This window comes from Lactuca serriola, chromosome 7 (assembly GCF_051521515.1).
Source record: "Lactuca serriola cultivar US96UC23 chromosome 7, Lser_US96UC23_V15, whole genome shotgun sequence".
Taxonomy (NCBI): domain Eukaryota; kingdom Viridiplantae; phylum Streptophyta; class Magnoliopsida; order Asterales; family Asteraceae; genus Lactuca; species Lactuca serriola.
This window is the reverse complement of record NC_136414.1, coordinates 44,912,167-44,930,757: the sequence shown is the minus strand read 5'-3', so window position 1 is coordinate 44,930,757 and position 18,591 is coordinate 44,912,167. Positions and strand designations below refer to the sequence as shown.

The 18,591-nt window shown below is 31.5% G+C and overlaps 1 protein-coding gene and 1 long non-coding RNA gene across 2 annotated transcripts; both read right to left on the bottom strand.

The window, feature by feature from the left end:
- Window positions 1-6,977: 6,977 nt before the first annotated feature.
- On the bottom strand, window positions 6,978-9,333 carry LOC145063931 (uncharacterized). Its single transcript, XM_079011485.1, has 2 exons — window positions 9,230-9,333; window positions 6,978-8,997 (listed from the first exon to the last, which is right to left on the bottom strand). The coding sequence occupies exons 1-2, from the start codon at window positions 9,331-9,333 to the stop codon at window positions 6,978-6,980; spliced, it is 2,124 nt and encodes a 707-aa protein (XP_078867611.1).
- A 6,719-nt stretch (window positions 9,334-16,052) lies between these two features.
- LOC145063226 (uncharacterized) lies at window positions 16,053-17,034 on the bottom strand. Its single transcript, XR_013687879.1, has 3 exons — window positions 16,957-17,034; window positions 16,616-16,824; window positions 16,053-16,496 (listed from the first exon to the last, which is right to left on the bottom strand). It is a non-coding gene; the product is annotated as an uncharacterized LOC145063226 (long non-coding RNA).
- Between the last annotated feature and the right edge of the window lie 1,557 nt (window positions 17,035-18,591).

Genomic DNA, 18,591 nt, shown 5'->3' with positions numbered 1-18,591 from the left:
TTCCAGTCTTCTACTCTTCTCCCAAGATTCATGATTTAATTTCCTTTATATTTCATCATGTAATCACCAATTTCATTTATAAATCAATAAGGTTATTTATCAACCAGAAGAAAGTTTGTAATTTCTATTCTCTATCAATGCAATCGACGCTCAAAAACCAATCGGAAGTAACTAAAATAAGGATTTTAATTCCAATAGAAAGTCCTCGAGTACATAATGTGTTTTCTAAATCAAAACTTAGTTTTATTTAATAAATGTGATTTTATGATTTAAGTAAAATGTGTTTTATTATTCAAAAAACTTACGGGTTACGGGGCGGGTTTGGATATCTGCTGATTCGGAGGATAAGGGTATGGGTTTGATTATTCAAAACCCTGCGGGTTACAGAGCGGGTTTGGATCGGATTTTGAAATTTGTTAAAAGGGTTTGGATCAAGGTCGATTCGCTTCAAACCCGCCCCATTGTCAGGTCTATACATGGTATTCGATGGTTATAATTGATAATTTTGTTTTTATTGTTAAATCTAATTAATCAGCAATTATTATGTTAGAATCCCTATTTTAAACAAGAAAATAGATAAATTAATCGAAATTATAAATTAATCCCAAGTAAAAATCGGTTTTCATTTTCAAAATAATAAAACAACAAAACCAAATTTTAAAAGTATTAACATAATAAATTTCCAATATGTAATAATAGATTTAAATGAGAAATATAAAATAAATTGTTAATATTATAATTAAATATTTTTGGTAATTATAAGAATTATTTATACGGTATTTTTGATAAAAAAAAAAAAGTTTTAGTGGTATATCTAGTCATTATGCTACTGATAACTATGAAATTTAGTGACACAAAAGATAAAGTGTCATTAAATGTATTAATTTTTTAGCGGCATATAATAAGTGCCACTAAAAACCATGATATAATGGCACATTAACCATATGCCACTAAAAATGTGTGACACTATATGTCATTTTATTTGTAGTGAGCATTCGGATTTGAAGCGTTTTGTTTAAACTAAACGTTAGAAGCTTGTAGTGTCGAACAAGACTTTCTGTTCAAAACGAAGCGTTTTGTCAAACGCTAGAAGCTAAAAGCACTCACACGCTCTCAAACGCTCCGTGACAAACACGCTCCAGTTCACCATACTCGTAAGCTAAAGGGTGTCATGTTCTTTTTACCAATGGTTAAAGAATGCCACATAGGTGCCACGTAGACTTTTACCATTTTCACATTTTTTACCTACGAAGTGTAGTGTGAACCTATGAGGTTTTTTTTTTTTTTTTTTTTTTTTTTTTTTTTTAAATTCCATTTTAGAAAAAGATTATTTTTTTAAAACCATACTAAAATTTAAAATAATATAATCTTAAAAATTACAATTTAAAAATCCTAAAAATTAAAAAAACAAAAAAAAAACATGAAAATTAAAATTACATTGAAAACCTAAAAATTTAAAAATAAAAAAAAATCAATAAAAATTAAAAACCTAGAAAAAAAAAACAAAGCATCGAATTTTCAGTTGCGTTTTAGATTACATTTTTCCGAATCGATGCTTTCATAATTTTGCCGCTTCTTGATCTTCGGGGTCGAGAAGACTCACGTCTTGCAGTAACAATGTATACTCCGTGAGTCGGACGGTTTCAGCCATATGACACTCCAAATTTGAATTCAATTGGCCGTTTGTGTCATCATTTCTTTCGATCTGGTTGACCGCTCGGTTCCGACTGAACAATTTGAAGAAGTTGATTTCCCTTTTCCTTTTGCTCGAGCTTTCGTTTTGTCCCCCTTCCAATTGAGCGAGGAGGCGGGAATATTTCTTCAATGTTGTCGTCATCATCGTTAAGATTAACGCCTATGTGACCATCCGATGAGACTTGTTGCGAGCTCGAATATTAAGATGTCCGACTTTTTTTTGGCGGATTTACAATTTCATGTGTTGCAAGTTCCCTCCACCCAATGCTTCTTCTGACAACTTCCCACACATGGATAAACTTAAAAGACTTTTGCATATCATCTTGGAATGTAGTGTGTGTTTTTTTCAACAATCTCGCTTCACTTTCTCTGCTAGCCCATTGCTTATCAAATTTTATGTAAATTCCATGCCAATGTGTGACGACTTTGTTCATAAGATTCCATTTGGACTTACATTGGTCGGAGGTCCGATAGTCTAGAGTTCGGCCCATTCCCCTACAAAAGTGCTATGTGATATGTAACCAAAACTGATCACAATTTTGACTCTTTCCTGTGTCACCATCTTCAAATATGTCGACCCATGCCCTTGTTAACTCAACTTCTTCTTTTTGTGTCCATCTTCTTGGATCAACATTCCCTTTCTTTTGTTGTTGAGGTTGTTCTTCGTGTTCGGTTGAAGGTGTGAATCGTGGTTGGCATGAAAATTGGGGTTGAGATGGTTGGGTTTGAGGTTGAAATTGGAAATGGAATTGTTGGGACGTTTGAAGTTATGAATAATAGCTAGGAACACCATCCATTTGTGGCCGGTAAGGTGGTGGTGATGACGGATCTTAGCCGAAAAGTGCATAGGCGTTGTTAACATTTTGGTTTGAAGCATTTTGGTTGGAAGAGTTTGGGTTGCTGGAATAAGACATTTTCAAATTAAGAATTGTTATATTGAGAGTGTATTGTGTGGTAATTTTTTGAATATGTGAGATATATATATATATATATATATATATATATATATATATATATATATAACAAGAAAAAAAAATTAAATATGTCAAGTTGCCGACCGTTGGCACCGTTCACTTCCTCAAATCACCAAAAGACTCAAATTTTTCCCAGAGGAAAAGGTCCATCGGCAGTGGAATGCTCTTCACTGTGCAGTGTTCACCGGCGGTGAAAAGGCGCCATGTCGGACACCGCCGGTAAACCCTCAACGACACCGTTTAGTCTTACCAGCAAACAATTGGTGTTCTTAAGGTGGAGGGAGAGATGAAAAGATGAAAATGCCCTCATAAGGGGTCCTGCCGGTTCCACCTTTAAGGCATTTAAGTTGAGCTACCAAGTGCAACCAAACAACCAATACGAAGGATCAACGGTGCCAAAATGAATCTTGTGGAATAAAGATATTACTTTTGAAAAACCATAGCGGCCAAACAAATAATTTAATTTTAATATAATTTAAGGAGAATAAAGTTTAATATTTTATTATCTCCTGCTCCTATATTTTATTCCCTCACCAAGTTCATATTCCACATATTTCATTCCAACAGATTTGGTGTCGTAAGTGGATCAGTTTTGTAGTAACATAAAATCCATCTTAGATGTTCCATTGAACCACATAGCTGACCTGTTTGATGATTTTTCTTCATATGGTTACATGTATGTGAAAGGATAAATGGAGTCCTCATCAAATACTCTTAAAGAAAACGAAGGATCTGTCCCTAAGAAAAGATTATTGTGTAAACTAAAAAAACAAACACAAGATATTAAAAGCAAATAAATTTACGGTGGAAGTATTAGCAAAGAAGAAAGCATGAAATATCCATTTAGAAGCTTCAAGAGTACATGAAAAACATATGCAGATGCACAACAAGGGTGCTTATTGTACATGAACTTGGTATGCCACCTTATTTTACTAGTCCCTCATCGAAGATACTAGATACGATTTAAAAGCATATAAAATACATACGAATACCACGTTTAGAAGACAAAATGACTTACGACCGACCATTTAACATTTGTTTCCATGAAACACAACATGCATCCATTCTGCCATATATCATGCTACGGGTGAAGAATGACACCCAAAGAGTCTACGTAACTCCCGTACTTTCCATAGAATCCCGAAATCTTACCGCGTGTGACTCCGACCGAAAAATCAGTCCCTGGGTTTGTGTCGTATTGCCCATAAGTGCTGATGTTGATCTCGAAACTCATTGACGTAATCACAGTGGAGCCATCAAATGATCCGACACGTCCACTAATCCCGATGATGAACTCATTGTCAACGAATGTGATCTGGAACCCAAATATAAATATCATGACTGGACTGCTATATTATAAAGAGATTTTCTAATATGTGCCCTAAGGACACATATAAAAAGTATTAATTAATCACAATTATTATCATAATTAAATGTGAAATGCATTAATTAGGTAGATTATTAATGAATTTTATATTTAATTATGGTAATATTTCTTATAATTAATGTGTTTAACATTTAATTATGGTAATAATTGTGTTTAATTAATACTTCTTATATGTGACCTTAGGGTACATATTAGAAAATCTCTATTATAAAATAACAACCTACGTACAGATGAATTCAAAGCTTACCGAATGAGACGAGCCACCATCGCCACCGAATTTTTCAGAAATATGAGTGTCATACTGATCCTTGTAAGTGAAGCGGATGAAATCTAAAGCATCTCCACTGCTTAAGTCTATCTTGGTAAGTCTTGCACCATCAGGTATTATGAACTCCAAGGGCGTAGCTACTTTGAAGGTAGGTAGGTCCTAGGACCTACCTAATTTTCTTAATATTAGTAATATTAATATAAAATATATATGAAAAAATTGGTGAACTATCTCATTAGTGTTATAGGACCTACCTTTTAATTTTTGGAAAAAAAAATATACATCAACCTATTTTATATATTATAGTTTAATTAAAATAGTCCACTACCTCGATCCATTTAAAATTTATTCATTGGGCAATAGATCAATAATAAAAGAAAACTTCACGAAATGTGATCATTGATTGACATCTCCTAATGTTTGACGCCTCATAAGGTTCTTGCATGTCTGGTTGATAGATCCTTCTGTCCGTCGTCCGTCGTCTGGCCACCGACAACCATTGTCCTTTCACCGGGTGCCACTTCTTCCTGCTTATATTTTATATATTTCAATTTTTGAATGATAGTTTAATATCATATATTAAAACAAGTGTTTTAGAAAGTATCGATAATGATATAATTATTAATATATATTTCAAGATATAAGATCTCTTAGAGTTCAAATGTAAAACTATTATAAATATTGAAGTTATGTTTAATTATTTTAAGGCATATAACCCGACCCGATGCCATTAGTAATTTTACTCTTTTATTTTTTTTAGTTTTATTTACATAAGGAACCATGTAGTTTTTAGTTCTAAATTCGCCACTGATGAACTCCCACGTATTTACACCGGTTCCACCCTCACCTCCCCATGGTGTACCCCATATGGCACTCGTTGCCTGCATATGGATCCAAAATAAAATACTATTGAAAGAGTTGATAGAATGTTAACAATGAATATATAAACGTTGTAAACCTGACATTCCCAAATATAGATAACAAATTAACTCTAGAGAATATGGAATATGGTGAAAGTCTGTACCATTTTGGTCTGAGTGTATTTTCCGAGAAGCTGGGCGATGATGTTCCTTGTGTGGAACTGAAGTTGTGCATCAAGCCGGTTGCGTGCTTGACTATATATAGACACCATCTTGCGTTGTATATATAGTTGAATAATGGAGTTTGAATTAACGAGGTGAGGTGGCATGCATGTCCAAAAGATTTCACGAGATCCACGTTTTACAATTGCTAAAAGCTAGACATGGTTGTTGAAAAAAATATATCCGTTAATACAAAATATTTTCAAAATAAAAATTATGATTAAAAAACTCATATGATGCATGCGTAAGAATTATCATATTATGATATTTCCTTTATCAATAATTACAAGCAACATCAAACAATAATTTCGGCTCAATCTATTCATTTACCCCTATTTGATCTTACGGATTTAACTATATTTCGTGATGTTATTCACACCCGAACATAGTATTAATCAACCGAAATTTCATCCATACGACTTTTTTTACTTATTTATTAGGGTTTTAATTATTCATACCCTCTTTCCCACTTAAACCTACCCTAATAATTACATTTTACTTTTTTTCTTTTAAATAACTAAGGATTATGTAATGATTATGTTTTTTTTTAATTTTCTTTTAATATATACTAGTTTATTTATTTTTTCTTTTATTAATCTTATTTTTATTAATTTACTTATTTACCTTTGTTTTTATGATTTAATTTTTTTTTTAACATTTTGTTTGAAGATATTGTTTAACATAAAAAAAAGCATTATTGAGGTAATTATTATGTTTTTGCGATGAATTTAAAAAAAAATATATGACTTTGTTTTTGAAAAAATGACGTTTTGTTTGTTTGTATAACCAAAAAATCTTTAAACTTTTATCCTTTTTTGTATAGTTAAAAAAATCTTTAATTTTAGTTGAACAAAAGATTTAAAAAAAAAAATGTTTGACATTTGAATATATATATTTAATGTTTTGTTAGTTTATATTTATAGAAGACATAACTATGTGTATTTGTAAATATTATTAAGTATACATATATGTTTATTTCATATTTATAAGTATACGATATGTATTTATACGAATTCATACAATATAAACCATAACAATAATAAAACGACAATAATAATAATAATAATAATAATAATAATAATAATTTATTATTATTATTATTATTATTATTATTATTCCTTATAGGTTATATAGAATGATTTGATTTAATTAAACAAAAAAAGGTTTCAGCTCAGTGGTAAAGTGTTTAAAGTTAATGTGTGATGTTGTCCGGAGGTTTAGAGTTCGAATCTCCCTATGTACAATCCGAATTTTGAAGCTTTCTAGCTTACAGGCGTGAAATACTATATCTAGGTTTTTGTGGCGCGGAATACTATGTCTAGGTTTTGTTATCTACCAAAAAAATAATAATTACAGGGGGTAGGATTAAAAATCTACAGTAGGTATAACAATACTCATTATTAGACTCGTTCGACAAGGATTACGTTGCCACTGCACACAGGGGCGTAGCCATAAATTTTTTTGAGGATGCTCCTCATAAATTATCAAACATCCAAAAGCTGCAAACATATATATATATATATATATATATATATATATATATATATATATATATATAAATTACAAATTCATTAAGGTCGTCGACGCTTTTTCATTTTATCAAACATATTGCTGATATCTTGATTAGCAACATCCGCAAAAACCTCTTTTTCGATATAAGTAACCAAATTATCATTCATCCATTGATCTCCCATTTTATTTCGTATCTTGTTCTTCACAATCTTCATAGCAGAAAACGATCTCTCAACTGTTGTTGTTGAAACCGGTAATGTCAATGCTAATTTGATGAGCAGGTAAACCATAGAGAACACTTTATCCCTTTTTGTTTCAACCATCTTTTGTGCAAGATCACCAATCCCATTTAGATTCGAAAACTCTGATGAATTCAACATATCAAGAATATAAGTTTCAAGTTGATCATCAAGTATCTCCAAGTCTATATCAAAAAAATCCTTTGGATATAAACGAGCTAGCTCAATCAATTTGTTTTTATCGAAAGCTACAAAAGAGTTATTTGGATTGACACATGCCATGAAAAGAAGCAATTTGGTGCCAATATCACTAAAACGACTCTCTAGTTCAGTGCGTTGCAAATCAATGACATCATAGAATAACTCTACACGATAGTATTGTAAGTTTGTCATCTTTGGATATTTTCGTCGTGACCGTCCAGGAAGTAAGAACTTTGCATCGATGTTGCAAACAACAATCTCGTGTTTTTCACAAAACAATGTAGTCTGAGTGAGCATAGAATCCCATCCACTATCTCTTAAAATTTGCAAATGCAGCTTGCAAATTCTAACCAAGTTCATTGCATTTACAATATCTTGATCTTTCCTATGCAATGCTTGGGACAAATCATTAGTAATACCCAATAATTTTTTCATGAAGTGCAAAGAAAATATGAAATCAAAGGTCTGCAAGGAGTTAATTAACATATCAGCTTCACATTTTTGTTCTAGGGTTGCTCCATCTTCTGCAATAATCTCAACCACGTCTAAAACAGATGGGAACAATGTAATCATACTTATCAAAGTACCATAATGGGATCCCCAACGCGTGTCTCCCGGTTTGATAAGAGATGTTTCTTGATTGAGGCCTCGACCGCTTATGGTTTCACCTAAACCAAGTGCTTCAATAACTTTGGAAGCTTGTTGTTCTCGAAGACGGTCAAGACGCTTGCAAGAACCTCCAACAACATTCACAACATTGGTTAGTAACACAAACAAAGAAACTATTTTCGAATTATTTTTTGCCACAGCTACAAGAGTAAGTTGAAGTTGATGAGCAAAATAATGAACATAATAAACACTTGCATTTTCATTCAAAATCAGAGTTTTAAGACCATCAAGTTCACCTTTCATATTATTGGCCCCATCATAACCTTGTCCACGCAAATTGGAGATGCTCAATCCATGTCTCGAAAACAAATTATCAAGTGTCTCTTTAAGTGTAATGGCTGTAGTATTTGGGACATGCTCAATATCTAGAAAGCGTTCAATTACATGACCTTCCATATCTACATACCGCAACACAACACTCATTTGTTCTTTGATCAAAATATCACGAGATTCGTCGACAAGGAGAGAGAAAAAAGATTTGCTAATATCATTTATAATGAGCTTCGTTGTTTCAATTGCAGCTGCATGAACAATGTCCTTTTGGATATCTGGTGAAGTCAACTTCAGATTCAAAGGTGCATTTTTGAAAGTAACAACTTCAATGCTTTGATTATGATCAGCTAGAAATTGCAACAACTCCATAAAGTTCCCTTTGTTATTTGAAGCTTCACTTTCATCGTGGCCTCTAAATACAAGACTTTGTCTTAAAAGAAATCGAATACAATCAATTGATGCATCCAGTCGAATATCATAGTCTATTGTACTTTGTGTTGAATGCTTTGTGAATGCAACATCAATTCGTTGTTTGTTATTAAATAAATCCTTGCACTTGTCCCAAGCTTGGTTGTGAACACTGTTGAGACCTCCAACATGATGAGTCAACTTTTCTTTATGGGCCCAATTTTGGAATCCCACACCAACGAACGTGTCACCGCCTCCTTGTGCTTCAACATATGGTTTGAACAAATAACTATATAAGCAATATGCAACGTTTTTATTTACACTATATTCTAGCCATGACGAAATATTTATTAACATCAAACCATGCAACATTGAATCTTCGTGGTTTTTTGCCAAAAAGAATGTAAGGAAACTCGTAAGATTTAAGTTGGCAAGGCCCTTTTAAAATGTATGCTCTTTGAACTTCGTCTCGAACATTAGGATCATAATCTTAAATCCTAGTCCTCATTCCGGGGTCTGACGGAAGATCTGCTAAACTGATCTCCACACGTTTATGTTTAGAAAAATCGACATTAGTTGCTTCTGATGACTCTGAAACTTTTCTCTTTGTTAAATATTTCTTCATGCCTGTTAAATAATAAGTAATTAATAAATAATATGCTTTGAATCTTATAATAAACACAATAACTAAACAAAGTGTAGCATGCTATATAAGAAATATGGATTCATATGGTTAAAGAGAGCGAGAAGAAAGAAGAAAGATATAAGAAATATGCATATTCAAATGGAAAAATAATTGTAACTTTCTCCTTTAAATTACTGTAATAAAACAAAGAAAAAAAGTTGGGCTGCTACATCATTTCCCTACAAGTGGGTGGGATTTAATTTAATATTCAAAGGGAAAATGGCATGCAGAAGCAAAACAAACAAAAACGTGAGATAAAAATGATATATTGTCTTGTAATATAAAAGTCCACTTCCTTTCTTTCTTCATACAATTTATATACTTTTACATAGAAATTTATATAATTTTACAAAGAAAGAGAAAACTTCATGTACTTCTTTTAGCTTCGTTTGATTCCAACAAGACAATAGACAAACAAAATTACACAATAATAGTAGGATTCTAAGACAAAAGACTTGGGGATTGGGGACATATATTTTCTACTCCCAATACAACCTAAATGAACACAACCAACATACATTGTTCGACAGATAGCTTAGAATAAAACAAAAATCAACCTAAGTTTGTTCATAATATAATTTATTAACCTGTTTCCTGTATCATACAATAACTTTTGTTTTTGTCGCTTCAGTTCTTTTATGTTTTTAGCGACACTTTTCTATTTGTCACAATAAAATAAAACATTTTCGCGGCACATATTTTGTGCCAAAAAAAACTCATGTGATTCAAGAATGTATGCTAATGTTAAACCATGAAAAGAGTACTTGATCTCGAAGGGTTACACGAATTTATGAACGATATTAATAGTTATAAGTTGCTGAAAATATAGATGAACATGTACAATATGGGTGTAAAAAAAACAAAGCGAGAAAAACGACGTTTGGTGCCCGAAAAATCGAAAATAAGAAAACTCCGTAGCTAATTAGCTATGATTTTTTTATTTTCGATTTTTCTGGCACCAAACGTTGTTATTTTCGGTTTGTTTTTTTTCCACACCTCTATTGTACATAATCAACTATATTTTTACCAACTTATAGCTATTAATATCGTTTATAAAGTCGCGTGTCCATTCAAGATCTCTTACTCGTTTAATGATTTAATATTGTAATACTTATTAATATTTGCGACTCTGATACGCATACATGTAGACACATACATATATAGATAAACATAAACCTACACATACACATACACATACACATACACATACACATTCAAATACACACATACACATATATATGTACTTACATACACATTCAAATACACAAACATGCATATACATCTACATACACATAAACATATACATATACATTCAAATACACAAATACATATACATATACATACACACATACATTTACTTACACACCCACATATACGTACATACACATAGATACAGATACATACATACATAAATACATACATACACATACAAATATACATATTTCCCTTTGTTATAATCATTTTTCATTACTAATAAATTAAACATAGAATATTTCACCTTATTGATGTGTTAAACGTAGTTTTTTTCATTTAATTGTTTGTTTGTGTGTTAAACACATTTGTTACAATTATTATATATTATTATGATGTTTATAAATATTATTATTAATAGTATTATTAGTATGATTTTTAATTGTTCATGTCTTAAATATGTAAGAAAAATGATCCAAAAAAAAATAATAAGAGCCGAATAATGAAAAATAATAATAATGGGAGTTATAATCATAATAAAGGAAATTATAAATTCGTCGGTATTTTGTAGCTAATATGTAGCTATTTTCTTCCGTCACTGGTCCGTAGCTATTCCGTAGCTAAATAGTTACGGAATAGCTACAGATTAGCATCTGTACCTATTCCATAACTATATTAGGGCATCTCATTCTGTAGCTGATTCGCAGCAGATTTCGTAGGTAATTAGCTAACAAAATTTTCTGTCAATATTTTCTGTAAGAAAACCCTCTATTTTCTAGTATTTTCTAGTATTTTCTAGGTCTAATGTATCCAACATGTCATATCTAATAACCAATGAACTAAAGCCATGTGCATATTCATTATTTTAATCTAAAATATCCTTGTGCAAATGATTCCTAAAAGCAATTATTATCAATAAATAAGTTCTAACAAATAAATGTCGAACCACATTGCCATGTTAGAAAACATCAGTAATAGTCGTAAAGTATACCATTTATCTGTAAATTAATAATAAAAGTACTAAACATGGATACATGTGTATTTTTATAAAATACAAAACTCAGTACATATGTTGGATCTTCCTAACTATCATCATTAGGTTTATATGGGTATCCTGAATAAAGATGTTAATAACATGCTTGCATAAAATAAGGTCATTCAAAACCTAAATAATAATAATAATAATAAAAAAAACTCAGAAGTTTGTACAATAAATACCATGTGGAGATATATTCTAGTCCAAAACCCAAAGGAACTATCATTTTGATAACATGCCCTTTTTATGGAAGTCTATACATTGCTTTTTTGCATGGGGTGTCAATCTCCTCCATTCTAAAGAACATATATGATAATTTTATATAACAAGAATTTAAATTAAATATAAAAAGGTGAAATATAGAAAAATAAATGAAAATAGAAAACCTCTCATAACCAATGTGAATGGTTCCCATATGTTGTGGACTAGCTTTAGGATAATTCAAATCGTAGGAATTGAAATGTGGCCATTTGTCAACCGTTAAATTGACAAAGTGAAAAATCACATGCATCAAAAAAGGAAACTTAGAAAGCTTGATTATTTGGTGAAGAAAATATTGATTTATTAATAAACTGTTATATACAACTAAATCCCTTTAGTTTCTCCCATCACCTGATGTAAAAAAAAAGTCACGTTTTCTAGTATTTGAGTATTTCCATGCATTAGAAAGTCAAATACAACCATGATGATTGATGATGCTTGCATAAATTCTTTTGCATTAATCGAAAGGGAACATATAGTTGTTCCTAGCTATGTCTCGTGTAGTGTCGGGTTTTTGTCGTGTAAAAATATTAAACGGGTTGAAAAGGCTTGACCCTACCACGGAAGTTATGTGATAGAATGATAAAATTTATAATAAGTTTAGAAGGAAAAATGAAAAGAGTTAAATTGGAGAGCAAAAGGGATATATAGGTGGTGAGGGTGACTAAAATTAAATAACTTTGAAATTTTGAATATTACTTCTAATTATTTAGTTTTAGCTCATTACAAATCTATAACATATAATATGTTTTATAAAAATATGAAATTTTTAATAAATAATATATAATTAAACACGTCATATTCGAGTCATTTTCGAGTTGAAAGTCTTGACCCTAACCCTACCCATTTACTTATCGTGTTGTGTCGTGTCAACCCGCTTACATAAACGTGTCGAAATCTCTAACCCTGACCCACTAATTTCGTGTCGGGTTTTCGTGTCGTGTAATGTTTTGTTAGGTCTACCTATCACTGCATTTGTAGCAAATCTCTCTTTTGACACCCCATCTTATATTTCATGAATATATAAAAGATCAAAATTCTATACACAATACCAATATTTCTTTATGATATAAAAACCACATTGTTTTCGAAATCATTGAGGAAAAAGGATCAAGTAACAACCTTAAACAAATGATTCAAGACATTTGATGCAGGTGATAGTAAAAAGGTCCATAAATCTTTATAAAAATGTATAAATACATAAGTTTACGCAAATATACACAACTACGTGATGTGTAAAAATTTTATTTGGCACATGTGTCAGCAAGCCCTTGTTGACCAATGGAAACAAACTGATCGAGACAATTTCTGATTTTTGTAATTGATCTTTGAATCGGTAATTCAAAGATGAAACACCTTCATGAACTTCAAGTAAAGATGAATCTATTAGTGGATCCATAAGGTTGTTGAACTTCTCCGGCTAATCCTCATACCTATATATAAACAACATTGGAGGTAACATATTATATATATTGTGATTTTGTAAAAGAAGAATACAAATAATGAAAATCAATAAGGCTCTTTTGATCTCTAATTCTTTTCCACTTGTTTATTCAAAAGTTGGTTATCAATAAATCATTAGATCAAATATGAATATGGGTGACATTTTGTATCTTATAAGAATTTTTTTATTCAATCAATGGTAATTAAGTCGAAGTTAGCTATGAAGAGATAGAAATATGAAATGCATAGTCATAAACCAGTAAACTGTTTCAGTAAAATTAGTTGCTATCGGGTAGCGGGTAGCTTATAGCTTTTAGCGTTTTATTAAACGCTACATGAAGTAGCATTCAGATTTTGAGCGTTTTGTTTAAACTAAACGATAGAAGTTTGTAGTGTTGAACAAGGCTTTCTGTTTAAAACGGTGCGTTTGTCAAACGTTAGAATCTAGAAACTCTCACACGCTCTCAAACGCTCCGGTTCACCATACTCTTAGGCTAAAAGGTGTCATGCCCTTTTTACCAATGGTAAAATGATGCCACATAGGTGCCACGTAGACTTTTACAATTTTCACATTTTTTACCTACGAAGTGTGGTGTCGTACCTATGAGTTTTTTTTTTTTTTTTTTTTTTTTTTTTTTTTTTTTTTAATTTCATTTTAGAAAAAGATTATTTTTTTTTAAAACCATACTACAAAAAACCATACTAAAATTTAAAATAATATAAACTTAGAAATTACAATTTAAAAATCCTAAAAATTAAAAAAAAAAAAAACATGAAAATTAAAATTACATTGAAAACTTAAAAATTTAAAAATAAAAAGAAAAACATTAAAATTTAAAAACCTAGAAAAAAAAAACAAAACATCAAATTTTGAGTTGCATTTTAGATTATATTTTTCTGAATCGATGCTTTCAGAATTTCGTCGCTTCTTGATCTTCGGGGTCGAGATGACACACGCCTTGCAGTAACAACGTATATTCCGTGAGTCGGACGGTTTCAGCCATATTACACTCCACATTTGAATTCAATTGGCCATTTGTGTCATCATATCTTTCGATCTGGTTGACCGCTCGATTCCGACTGAACAATTTGAAGAAGTTGATTTCCCTTTTCCTTTTGCTCGAGCTTTCGTTTTGTCCCCCTTCCAATTAAGCGAGGAGGCGGGAATATTTCTTCAATGTTGTCGTCATCATCGTTAAGATTAACGCCTATGTGACCATCCGATGAGACTTGTTGCGAGCTCGAATATTAAGATGCTTGGCTTTTTTTGGCGGATTTGCAATTTCTTCATGTGTTGCAAGTTCCCTCCACCTAATGCTTCTTCTGACAACTTCCCACACATGGATAAACTTCAAAGACTTTTGCATATCATCTTGGAATGTAGTGTGCGTTTTTTCAACAAACTCACTTCACTTTCTCTGCTAGCCCATTGCTTCTCAAATTTTATGTAAATTCCATTCCAATGTGTGACGACTTTGTTCATAAGATTTCATTTGGAGTTACATTGGTCGGAGGTCCGATAGTTTAGACTTCGGCCCATTCCCCTACAAAAGTGCTCTGTGATATGTAACCAAAATTGATCTCGATTTTGAACATTTCCTGTGTCACCATCTTTAGATATGTCGACTCATGCTCATGTTAACTCAACTTCTTCTTTTTGTGTCCATCTTCTCGGATAAGCATTCCCTTTCTTTTGTTGTTGAGGTTGTTCTTCGTGTTCGGTTGAATGTGTGAATCGTGGTTGGCATGAAAATTGGGGTTGAGATGGTTGGGTTTGAGGTTGAGATTGGAAATGAAATTGTTGGGGCGTTAGGAATTATGAATAATAGCTAGGAACACCATCCATTTGTGGCTGACAAGGTGGTGGTGATGACGGATCTTAGCCAAAAAGTGTGTAGCCGTTGTTAACATTTTGGTTTGAAGCATTTTGGTTGGAAGAGTTTGGGTTGTTGGAATAAGACATTTTCAAAGAAAGAATTGCTATATTGAGAGTGTATTGTGTGGTAATTATATATATATATATATATATATATATATATATATATATATATATATATATATATATATATATATATTAAACAAGAAAACAAATTAAATATGTCAAAAGTTGCCGTTACCGACCGTTGGTAACGTTCACTTCCTCAAATCACCACAAAACTCAAAATTTTCCCACCGGTAATGGTCCATCGGCAGTGAAATGCTCTTCACGGCGCAGTGTTCATCGGCGGTGAAAGGGCGCCATGTCGGACAACGCCGGTAAACCCTCTACGACACCGTTTAGTCTTACCAGCAAACAAATATTGGTGTTCTTAAGGTGGACTGAGATGTTACTTTTGAAAAACCATAGCGGCCAAACAAATAATTTAATTTTAATATAATTTAAGGATAATAAAGTTTAATATTTTATTATCTCCTGCTCCTATATTTCATTCCCTCACCAAGTTCATATGCCACATATTTCATTCCAACAGATTTGGTGTCGTAAGTGGATCAGAATTTTGTAGTAATTAACTTAAAATCCATCCTAGATGTTCCATTGAACCACATAGCTGACCGGTATGATGATTTTTCTTTATATGGTTACATGTATTTGAAAGGATAAATGGAGTCCTCATCAAATACACTTAAAGAAAACGAAGGATCTGTCCCTAAGAAAAGATTATTGTGTAAACTAAAAAAAAAAAACAAACACAAGATATTAAAAGCAAATAAATTTACGGTGGAAGTATTAGCAAAGAAGAAAGCATGAAATATCCATTTAGAAGCTTCAAGAGTACATGAAAAACATATGCAGATGCACATGAACTTGGTATGCCACCTTATTTTACTAGTCCCTCATCGAAGATACTAGATACGATTTAAAAGCATATACAATACATACAAATACCACGTTTAGAAGACAAAATGACATACGACCGACCATTTAACATTTGTTTCCATGAAACACAACATGCATCCATTCTGCCATATATCATGCTACGGGTGAAGAATGACACCCAAAGAGTCTACGTAACTCCCGTACTTTCCATAGAATCCCAAAATCTTACCGCGTGTGACCCCTAACGAAAAATCAGTCCCTGGGTTTGTGCCGTATTGCCCATAAGTGCTGATGTTGGTCTCGAAACTCATTGACGTAATCACAGTGGAGCCATCAAATGATCCGACACGTCCACTAATCCCGATGAGGAACTCATTGTCAGCGAATGTGATTTGGAACCCAAATATAAATATCATGACTGGACTGCTATATTATAAAGTAACAACCTACGTACAGATGAATTCAAAGCTTACCGAATGAGACGAGCCACCATCGCCACCGAATTTTTCAGAAATATGAGTGCCATACTATCCTTGTAAGTGAAGCGGATGAAATCTAAAGCATCTCCACTGCTTAAGTCTATCTTGGTAAGTCTTGCACCATCAGGTATTATGAACTCCCACGTATTTACACCGGTTCCACCCTCACCTCCCCATGGTGTACCCCATATGGCACTCGCTGCCTGCATATGGATCCAAAATAAAATACTATTGAAAGAGTTGATAGAATGTTAACAATGAATAAACGTTGTAAACCTGACATTCCCAAATATAGATAACAAATTAACTCTAGAGAATATGGTGAAAGTCTGTACCATTTTGGTCTGAGTGTATTTTCAGAGAAGCTGGGAGATGATGTTCCTTGTGTGGAACTGAAGTTGTGCATCTAGCCGGTTGCGTGCTTGAGTATATATAGACACCATCTTGCGTTGTATATATAGTTGAATAATGGAGTTTGAATTAACGAGGTGAGGTGGCATGCATGTCCAAAAGATTTCACGAGATACACGTTTTACAATTGCTAAAAGCTAGACATGGTTGTTGAAAAAAATATATCCGTTAATACAAAATATTTTCAAAATAAAAATTATGATTAAAAGACTCATATGATGCATGCGTAAGAATTATCATATTATGATATTTTCTTTATCAATAATTACAAGCAACATCAAACAATAATTTCGGCTCAATCTATTCATTTACCTCTATTTGATCTTACGGATTTAACTATATTTGGTGATGTTATTCACACCCCAACATAGTATTAATCAACCGAAATTTCATCCATACGACTTTTTTTACTTATTTATTAGGGTTTTAATTATTCATACCCTCTTTCCCACTTAAGCCTACCCTAATAATTATTTCTATCCTTTTTTCACTTAAATCTACCTAATAATTACATTTTACTTTTTTTTCTTTAAATAACTAATGATTATGTAATGATTATTTTTTTTAATATATACTAGTTTATTTATTTTTTCTTTTATTAATCTTGTTTTTTTTATTTTACTTATTTACCTTAGTTTTATGATTTAAAAATATTTTTTTTGACATTTTGTTTGAAAACATTGTTTAACATAAAAAAAGCATTATTGAGGTAATTATTATGTTTTTGTATTCGTGTTTCGAACGATGAATTTAAAAAAAAAAAATATGACTTTGTTTTAAAAAAAATGATGTTTTGTTTGTTTGTATAACCAAAAAATCTTTAAACTTTATCCTTTATTGTATAGTTAAAAAAATCTTTAATTTTAGCTGAACAAAAGATTTAAACAAAAAAATGTTTGACATTTGAATATATATATTTAATGTTTTGTTAGTTTATATTTATAGAAGACATAACTATGTGTATTTGTACATATTATTAAGTATACATATATGTTTATTTCATATTTATAAGTATACGATATGTATTTATACGAATTCATACAATATAAACCATAACAATAATAAAACGACAATAATAATAATAATAATAATAATTTATTATTATTATTATTATTATTATTCCTTATAGGTTATATAGAATGATTTGATTTAATTAAACAAAAAAAGGTTTCAGCTCAGTGGTAAAGTGTTTAAAGTTAATGTGTGATGTTGTCCGGAGGTTTAGAGTTCGAATCTCCCTATGTACAATCCGAATTTTGAAGCTTTCTAGCTTACAGGCGTGAAATACTATATCTAGGTTTTTGTGGCGTGGAATACTATGTCTAGGTTTTGTTATCTACCAAAAAAATAATAATTACAGGGGGTAGGATTAAAAATCTACAGTAGGTATAACAATACTCATTATTAGACTCGTTCGACAAGGATTACGTTGCCACTGCACACAGGGGCGTAACCATAAATTTTTTTGAGGATGCTCCTCATAAATTATCAAACATCCAAAAGCTGCAAACATATATATATATATATATATATATATATATATATATATATATATATAT